General features: G+C 42.8%; 1 protein-coding gene across 1 annotated transcript in view; it reads right to left on the minus strand.

The window, feature by feature from the left end:
* Positions 1-9,757, minus strand: part of tgfbr2a (transforming growth factor beta receptor 2a) — an 18,449-nt gene extending 8,692 nt beyond the window's left edge. The window contains exons 1-5 of the mRNA XM_035523338.1: positions 9,518-9,757; positions 7,044-7,085; positions 5,165-5,309; positions 2,615-2,799; positions 7-776 (exon numbers count right to left, since the gene is read on the minus strand). Of these exons, the coding sequence (XP_035379231.1) occupies positions 7-776; positions 2,615-2,799; positions 5,165-5,309; positions 7,044-7,085; positions 9,518-9,593 (1,218 nt within the window). The 5' untranslated portion in view covers positions 9,594-9,757. The remainder of the gene's footprint in view (positions 1-6; positions 777-2,614; positions 2,800-5,164; positions 5,310-7,043; positions 7,086-9,517) is intronic.
* Positions 9,758-10,524: the final 767 nt, after the last annotated feature.

Consider the following 10,524-nt stretch of genomic DNA (forward strand, 5'->3'; position numbering starts at 1 on the left):
TCTCACCTGTCCACTGTTAGCCAGTTCATCCACAGATAGAGCACTGTCGAGGCGTAGTCCCAGGCCAAAGTCACAGAGGCAGCAGGTGAGATCGTCTTTCACCAGGACGTTGGAGCTCTTTAGGTCCCTGTGCACGATGGCGGTTTTGGGGCGTCCGCAGGGTGTGCGGTCGGCATGCAGGTGTGCCAGAGCACGGGCGAGCGAGCTGCCCAGTTGCAGCAGGTGCTCCCAGCTCAGCAGGCGTGCTCTTAGGTAGTCCTGCAGGTTCCCGCGTGCGTGGTAGGCCGTGACCAGCCAGTACTGCCCTTCAACCATGCGCTCCTCCGCCGTCAGGAAGTGCAGCACATTCTCGTGACGCAGCTCCGCGTCCGAGAAGATGCTGCGCTCCGTCTTCCATGAGGCGTACTCCTCGCATGGGAAGATCTTAACTGCCACCGTCTGGAAGGGCGCCCGGCCGGTGGCGCAAGGCCTCTGCTCCAGGCGTGCACGGTACACCTCGGCAAAGCGACCTTTCCCCACCAGGATCTCCAGATCAATGGGCAGCAGCTCAGTGTTGTGGTTCATGCTGTTGGTGAGGGTGGTGCCACAGTCGTCCCGGCCAATGATGGTGCACGTGTCACTGTAGCTGTGGGCAGGGCCCTTATGGCCGTGCTTGGCCCTGAGCTGGTGGAGCGCTCGCATGCGGTAGATGTAGAGGACAGAGATGATGAGGACAGCCAGCACCAGGACAGGAAGCAGAGCGATCAGAACTATGGGGACAGCCTGGATGACGTCCCCTACGGAATACCGCACAGGAAAAAAAAGAGAACACACAGTAAAGTACAGCAAGAACCCCAGAAACACACACACACACACACACACACACACACACACAATGTACAAAGAGAACCAAAAGTCTGTAGCTAGATCCCAGAACATGTCAACACAGGCGACCTCATTAGGGAGGAAATACATTGTGCTGCGCATATTGGTACAGACTATATTTTACTATATTGTACCATATTTGACATTTTTTGAGTGTACTTCCTAGAATTATATTTTGGCCTATTGTAGGATGGTGGTTTTGGTCTGTTGTAGGAGGATTTGGTCTGTGGTAGGGAGGTTTTTGTCTTTTGTAGGAGGTTTTGGTCTGTTGGAGGATGTTTTTGCCTGTTGTAAAGAGGCTTTGGCCTGTAGTACGGAGGTTTTGGCCTGTGGTAAGAAGTTTTAGCCACTTGTAGGAAGGTTTTTGTAGGGAGGTGTTGTCCTGTTGTAGCAGGTTTTGGTCTGTTGTAGGAGGTTCTGGCCTGTTTTAGGGAGGTTTAGGCCTGTTGTAGGAGGTTTTGGCCTATGGTAGTCAGGTTTTTGTCTGTTGTAAGAGGTTTTGTTCTATTGTAGGTTTTCACCTGTTGTAAGGAGGTTTTAGCCTGTGGTAAGATGTTTTAGCCTGTTGTAGGGAGGTTTTGGCCTGTTGCAGGGAGGTTATGGTATGTGGTACGGAGGTTTTGGGAAGAAGTGTTGGTCTGTTGTAGGGAGGTTTTGGTCTGTTGCGGGAGGTTTTGGCTTGTTGTAGGGAGGTGTTGTCTTGTTGTAGCAGGTTTTGGTCTGTTGTAGGAGGTTTTGGCCTGTTGTAGGGAGGTTATGGCCACTCAATTACAGTCTAAAACCTTTGAATGATACGCTGAAACTTCACTAACAGATCAACACCTCCCAACAACTGAGCCTAATTCTAAACCTAACTTTAGCTTCAGTAGTCAAAATTATATGATGTAATATATAGAATATTTTATAATTTGTTCTTAATGTTTAGAAAATAAAATATAGCATTAAAGATTTGGTTGGTTCTGAGAAGGTGATTGTCTCTGCTTTCCTATATAATAAGAACATTATTGTGGGAAAATGTATGCATAGACACACCTAAACAAACACATGCATTTTAGAATCAACAAACAGGTTTCAGACTCAGCCAAACACACACACAGACACAGATGCACATGTGCACCCGGACTCTGTCTCTGACACATGTGGTCAGTTTCACAGTCTCGCTATCTCCTGTTCCTCACCCTACACTCACACACACATACATGTACACACACACACCAATTGTCTTCTTTAATGCTCCCAAAATGCTCTGTACTTAGCTCAGACAGGAAACCACATGTCTCAGCTTTATCTACTGATAGTTGCAATGCATTTTGTGTGTGTGTGTGTGTGTGTGTGTGTGTGTGTGTGTGTGTGTGTGTGTGTGTGTGTGTGTGTACATGCGTGAGTGAGACAGAGACAAAACGTGTCTGAAAAAATGTCATTACAGGTTAAACCAAATCTCTTAGAATTTACCCAAAAGGCATTACTACAGTAACTGAACACACTCAGAGACACAACTTAGCACACTTATAAATACGAACTCAACACACTTATACAGACTAACTCAACACACTCAGAAACCAAATCAAAACACTTATACACACTAACTCAAAACAATTATACAGACTAACTCAACACACTCAAAGACCAACTCAACACAATTATACAGTCTAACTCTACACATGCAGACATGACAAAACACTTGCCTAATTTAATACACTCAATATACACGTGGAGACACACACACACACACACACACACACACACTTACGTGGTGTAAAGATAAGCTCATCGTTACACTCATCCGTTGTACAGGAGCAGATGTAGAAGTGTGGGTCCAGGGCTTTGTACTGTTTCATCACACATTTTGTGTTGTTGTAGTCGTCCAACATGACACCATGGAAGGGCAGCGAAGGGTCATGGCAAACAGTTTCCACAGTCATGTTCTCTCTGTGCCTGAAACACAAACACAACTGTGTTCTCTCTGTCTCTGTATCTGATACACAAACACAACTGTGTTCTCTCTGTGCCTGAAACACAAACACAACTGTGTTCTCTCTGTGCCTGAAACACAAACACAACTGTGTTCTCTCTGTGCCTGAAACACAAACACAACTGTGTTATCTCTGTGCCTGAAACACAAACACAACTGCTCTCTCTGTCTCTGTGCCTGAAACACAAACAACTGTGTTCTCTCTGTCTCTGTGTCTGATATACAAACACAACTGTGTTCTCTCTGTGCCTGAAACACAAACACAACTGTGTTCTCTCTGTGCCTGAAACACAAACACAACTGTGTTCTCTCTGTGCCTGAAAAACAAACACAACTTTGTTCTCTCTGTGCCTGAAACACAAACACAACTGTGTTATCTCTGTGCCTGAAACACAAATGCAACTGTTCTCTCTGTCTCTGTGCCTGAAACACAAACAACTGTGTTCTCTCTGTGACTGAAATGCAAACTCAACTGTGTTCTCTCTGTGCCTGAAACACAAACACAACTGTGTTCTCTCTGTGCCTGAAAAACAAGCACAACTGTGTTCTCTCTGTGTCTGATACACAAACACAACTGTGTTCTTTGTCTCTGTGTCTGAAAAACAAACAACTGTGTTCTCTCTGTTTCTGATACACAAACACAACTGTGTTCTCTCTGTGCCTGAAAAACAAGCACAACTGTGTTCTCTCTGTGTCTGATACACAAACACAACTGTGTTCTTTGTCTCTGTGTCTGAAAAACGAACAACTGTGTTCTCTCTGTGTCTGATACACAAACACAACTGTTCTCTCTGTCTCTGTGTCTCATACACAAACACAACTGTGTTCTCTCTGTGACTGATACACAAACACAACTGTGTTCTCTCTGTGCCTGAAAAACAAACACAACTGTGTTCTCTCTGTGCCTGAAAAACAAGCACAACTGTGTTCTCTCTGTGTCTGATACACAAATAACAACTGTGTTCTTTGTCTCTGTGTCTGATGCACAAACACAACTGTGTTCTTTTCTCTGTGTCTGACACAAACACAACTGTGTTCTCTCTGTGCCTGAAACACAAACACAACTGTGTTCTCTCTGTGACTGAAACACAAACACAACTGTGTTCTTTGTCTCTGTGTCTGATACACAAACATAACTGTGTTCTCTCTGTGCCTGAAATACAAACACAAGTGTGTTCTTTGTCTCTGTGTCTGATACACAAACATAACTGTGTTCTCTCTGTGCCTGAAATACAAACACAAGTGTGTTATTTGTCTCTGTGTCTGATACACAAACACAACTGTGTTCTCTCTGTGCCTGAAACACAAACACAACTGTGTTATCTCTGTGCCTGAAACACAAACACAACTGCTCTCTCTGTCTCTGTGCCTGAAACACAAACAACTGTGTTCTCTCTGTCTCTGTGTCTGAAAAACAAACACAACTGTGTTCTCTCTGTGCCTGAAACACAAACACAACTGTGTTATCTCTGTGCCTGAAACACAAACGCAACTGTTCTCTCTGTCTCTGTGCCTGAAACACAAACAACTGTGTTCTCTCTGTGACTGAAATGCAAACTCAACTGTGTTCTCTCTGTGCCTGAAACACAAACACAACTGTGTTCTTTGTCTCTGTGTCTGAAAAACAAACAACTGTGTTCTCTCTGTTTCTGATACACAAACACAACTGTGTTCTCTCTGTGCCTGAAAAACCAAACACAACTGTGTTCTCTCTGTGTCTGATACACAAACACAACTGTGTTCTTTGTCTCTGTGTCTGAAAAACGAACAACTGTGTTCTCTCTGTGTCTGAAACACAAACACAACTGTTCTCTCTGTCTCTGTGTCTCATACACAAACACAACTGTGTTCTCTCTGTCTCTGTGTCTCATACACAAACACAACTGTGTTCTCTCTGTGACTGATACACAAACACAACTGTGTTCTCTCTGTGCCTGAAAAACAAACACAACTGTGTTCTCTCTGTGCCTGAAAAACAAGCACAACTGTGTTCTCTCTGTGTCTGATACACAAATAACAACTGTGTTCTCTCTGTCTCTGTGTCTGATGCACAAACACAACTGTGTTCTTTTCTCTGTGTCTGACACAAACACAACTGTGTTCTCTCTGTGCCTGAAACACAAACACAACTGTGTTCTCTCTGTGACTGAAACACAAACACAACTGTGTTCTTTGTCTCTGTGTCTGATACACAAACATAACTGTGTTCTCTCTGTGCCTGAAATACAAACACAACTGTGTTCTCTCTGACCCTGTGCCTGTTTGACTGACAGCTGAACTGACCACTCAGGGATCACATCTGAGTTCAGAGTACCTGGCCAGACCTACCATGCAGCGACGCAGACCTCATCCCGCACTTCACAGATTGAGTTGATGGTGCAGTTGGACAAACAGATGCCAGTGGCATTACAGGTACTGGGTCTAAAGTCACAGAACCTGCAGAGCTTGTGCATTTTAAAAACTGCTTGTACCCCTAAAGGAGATACAATGAGAGATAGATAGTAAGACAGAGACAGAGACAGAGAGAGAAAGAGAGAGAGAGAGAGTGAGAGAGAACATTTTTAATACATCCATGAAGTCCAACAGCTTAAACGTTAGATTAGACATGACTGGGTGTTATACATGTTTTGTTACCTAGTCTCCTGAGTGGAGTAATCACACATGGTGGAGGTTTGCTTTGACTTGGTAACATTTGCGACATAAAGGTTTTTGTACATTAAACACTAGCGGAGGCTGGTTTAACTCTGGGTGACCTTACCAACCAGCACATGTGAACAGCCGCAGTCCAGCACAGCAAAGTCAGGACGCCTGAGGAACTCACCTGCTGCTGATACATATCCAGCATGATGACAGACCATGTAGCTGCATCGCTAAAACCCCACCATCCAGTGTTACCCAGGAGATTCTGTCCCTCACTTAGACTAAAATACCACCATCCAGTGTTACCCAGGAGATTCTGTCCCCCACTTAGACTAAAACCCCACCATCCAGTGTTACCCAGGAGATTCTGTCCACCACTTAGACTAAAACCCCACCATCCAGTGTTACCCAGGAGATTCTGTCCCCCACTTAGACTAAAACCCCACCATCCAGTGTTACCCAGGGGAGAGAAACAGAATGTTTTGGACAGAGTTCCTTCATCAGCTGTGCTATCAAAGTTCTTCTAAATTAGTAGTAGAAGGAGCCAGTTTTTATATGAACATGTAGATGTTTAAATCATAACATTAATTCCATGGGTTTCTAAAGTTCTGAGAGGGTAGATGAGTTTCCTTTGGTACAGCATGGTATATACATAAATACACATGCTATACCACCATCATTTATTTGTTTGGGGAACACACCAAGCTGTAGCAGAAGTTTCAAATTGAAATGAAAACACGAAAATGCAAAATGAAACCCAGTGATTCTACAGTGATTCTACAGATCTTGACTTATGTGAACCGTATAAAGAAAAGCAAGGTGACTTCATCTGTAATTCCTACACCTGTAGCGGAACATGAGTACACACAGAGGTCAAGTTCAAATCGACAGCACATACAAGTGTAAGCATTAAAGGAGTGAGCTCTTCAGCAGCGCCTGGTGTTGACCTGACAGTGGCACTGTGGGAATCCCCTTTAGAATTCACACACATACGCAAGTTCCCACGTGCACACACACAGACACACATACACACACACACACACAGAAGATTTGATCTTCTGCATATATGCTATATAACACAACTTGTTTTGAAGAGTATACAAAGATCAGGTGACTGCATGTTTTTAAGATAGTTCCACATTTGTTAACCCTGAAGTGTAACAGTAGTCGCTAGAATGCATAACACTGCTACCCAGATGTGTAGTCATTTGACATTACGGTTTAAAGTGTAATAGTGGTAGCTAGCACATATCTGCACATATCTGATCCTCCTGGAACTACAAAAACTCATGTATTTGTGTGTGTGTGTGTGTCTGATACATACAGTGAAGAGAGAGACAGGCAGTTAGCCACTGATACATACAGTGAAGAGAGAGAGAGACAGGCAGTTATCTGGCCTATATCAGTATGTTGGTCTTCATCCAATGTAGAAATAAATAAAATATTTTAAACTGCCTGCATTATCCAAACTACACCTGAGGCAATGAGTCTATTATTTCCTTTAAAATAATTTCATCAATCCATGACATATATCATTTTATTCTATAAACCAATTTAGTTTAAATACCTTTTGATGCGACCCCCAAACTGTCAGATGGCATGACTGCCCCTGGAAATAAACAAGACAAAGAAAACTATTAAACATGCCATTTTAATGAGAATTCCTTAAAAAGAAAACACTGTGTCAGGACTTTATGTTTAAAACTTCTCAAATAAACCAAAGATAGCAGTATTTGTAAGTCTGTTGGGATAACTGAAAACCTTTGTCCAACAGTTTGTACATTCTCAAATGTCAGGGTGGTACAACTGTAAACACCTTTATTTTGAAGTGACAAGGTAATAAACAGTATGTGGAATATTTTAGCATATTGAGACATTTATGTCTCTGTAAATCTCCATCCAATATTTGACTTTTATATACATTTATCTGACACTTTTATCCAAAGTCACTTACAATTCTGGTTGAACAAAACTTGAGTAATTGAGGGTTAAGGGTCTTGCTCAGGGGCCCAACAGTGGCAACTTGAACCAGCAACCTTCCAACTAAAAGTCAAGTACCTTATCCACTGCCCCCTAACACTAACTAACCTTAACCCTAACCCTAACCCTAACCCTAACTAACCCTAACACTAACCCTAACCCTAACCCTATCCCTAACACTAATTAACACTAATGCTAACCCTAACCCTAACCCTAAACCTTAACCATAACCCTAACCCTAACCCTAACACTAACCCTAACCCTTACCCTAACCCTAACCATAACCCTAACCCTAACCGTAACCCTAACGCTAACCCTTACCCTAACACTAATTAACCCTAACCCTAACACTAACACTAACCCTTACACTTACCCTTACCCTAACCATAACCATAACCCTAACCCTAACCCTAACCCTAACCCTAACCCTAACACTAATTAACCCTAACCCTAACCTTAACCCTAACCGTAACCCTAACACTAACCCTTACCCTAACACTAATTAACCCTAACCCTAACACTAACCCTAACCCTAAACCCTAACCCTAACCGTAACCCTAGCACTAACTAACCCTAACCCTAACGCTAACCCTAATCTTAACCCTAACTCTTACACTAACCTTAACCCTCACCCTAACACTAACCATAACACTAACCATAACACTAACCCTAATACTAACCCTAACACTAACTAACACTAACCCTAACCCTAACCAACCCAAACACTAACACTAACCATAACACTAACCATAACACTAACCCTAATACTAACCCTAACACTAACTAACACTAACCCTAACCCTAACCAACCCAAACACTAACACTAACACTAACACAACCACTAACTAACCCTAAAAGACGGGATGTTCGTCTTTGGGCTTGTTCATACATTACATTAACATGGTCAGATCACATTACATTAATATAATCAGACCACATTACAGTAATATAATCAGACCACATTACATGAATAAAATCAGACCACATTACATCAGCATGATCAGACCACATTACATTAACATGATCAGATCACATTACAATAACATGATCAGAACACATTTGGATATCATTTGTCCACATGAAGAGCCAAATGTAAACACCCCAGGAGACATTGTGATGGGATTATAATCAGTTCACTCAAACCACAAACATGGATCTTGGTCTCTGATCACGACAGAAATGAAGACAGCTAATCCTGTGGGTTAGTGTACATGGATTCTGGATAAAGTACATTCAGATACAATAATCCAACAAATTAACCAACAAATTGTTAAACAAACAAATTCGTTCATTAAATGAAAAGTTAGCCTGAAGTTGGAACTTAATACCAATATCTCTGACACCAGACAGCAAGGCTGTAGAGGTTATTCAAATGCTGAGGCTCTTATACTACAACTGACAGAAGGCAAATCCCAAACCCAGACTTGTGTGTTGGTGGTGCCTTGTTTTGTTTCTGGTTCTTGTATTCCAAACAAATATAAAACATTGACAAATGATTAGCAACAGTCTTAGTGGCAACCCCCCTCCAATTTGGCTGTTATTTCTTTCAGTATTTTACACTTCGTGGTGAAGTGACATTTAGGTATTACACCCACAATTGCCTTGTCAGCCAATGGCACATGCTCAAGCAGAAAAACAGAAGTTAAAGACCCCCCCCCCCAAAAAAACAACAAAAAGCGTAGGCTTGATTCTGCTACTGCCTTACAGCGAAAGCCACACTTTACTTCCGCTCAAAGATACACTACGTCTAATTATTTCTGTATTTTTAAAGCTTATGGAACATTTTGGCTTGTATTATGTACAGCTCTTAGGAGTGTATCTGCATCCTTGTACATCAACCAAGGACCTGCGTGCACATCACTACTGACCTCTGAACGGAATATCGTAACTGTACACTCCTGCAGTGCTTTCTCCTACCCGCAAGCCTTTTATCCATCAAAGTCTTGTCCTTAATACATATTTTTAACAAGCTCCCAAACTGTTGGACTACCAGACGTTTTAAAGGTACAGTCCTTAACCCCAGGTGAGTTGGTGAAACCAGCCATGATGACATCTACTCACCGGGGTGTCCACTCAGAAGTGAACTAGTGAAGAGTATCGCTCCACACCACAAAACGGAAAAGCCCAGTCGCTCCATAAGTAACCTGATAAATACACCTTCGTGTTTTCATGAAGCCCTTTGGCAAGTTCTTCCTGCGTTTCTCAACCTTCTCCCCCCTCCATTACAGAGGGAACAAGAATACACACGAGACACAAGTTTGAACTTATGAGTCAGAGGCTGTGACGAGGCAGGAAATCTGAAAAAAAGTGCTCTCTGTGCTGTTCTCGTAAGCAGTGCCTGTGTATGGCCCGCCTCCAGCTGACAAACCTGTCATTTACTGTGCTGATCTTTATACACTGGGCAATGTGGACATGCCTTGACACAAAAAAGAACCATCACCCGTCATTTTAGCACAATGTAATTGCACACTCACTCCCTCACACTCTCTGTCTCCGTCTCTCTCGCTCTCTCTCTCTCTCTCTCTCTCTCTCTCTCTCTCTCTCACTCTCTCTCTCTCTCTCTCTCACATGCACACATACACTCTCTCTCTCTCCTCTCTCTCTCTCACTCTCTCTCTCTCTCTCTCTCTCACATGCACACATACACTCTCTCTCTCTTACGCACACACACATTCTCTCACTCACTCTCTCTCTCTCTCACACACATACACACACATACACGCACTCTCTCTCTCTCTCTCTCTCTCTCTCTCTCACACACACACAAAACGCACACACACACACACACACACACACACACACACACACACACACACACACACACACACACACACAGACGTTTTGGAACAGTATGCTTGTTGTTGCTGTTCTTAAGGGTGTAATTCCTCAGGACGTAATGATGCTGTGTTAGGTGCCATGTACTCTAACCCTGTTTAACCCTGTTTACCATCCTTCACCTGTGACTAGCTGCCTTGCAGGAGTTTATTTTCTACCAAAGTAAAATAGAATAAAATGTAATTAAATAAATCAGAGGCTAAATTACATAATCAAAAGCAAAACCATAAGAA

The sequence above is a fragment of the Electrophorus electricus genome, chromosome 2 (genome assembly GCF_013358815.1).
Source record: "Electrophorus electricus isolate fEleEle1 chromosome 2, fEleEle1.pri, whole genome shotgun sequence".
NCBI lineage: Eukaryota > Metazoa > Chordata > Actinopteri > Gymnotiformes > Gymnotidae > Electrophorus > Electrophorus electricus.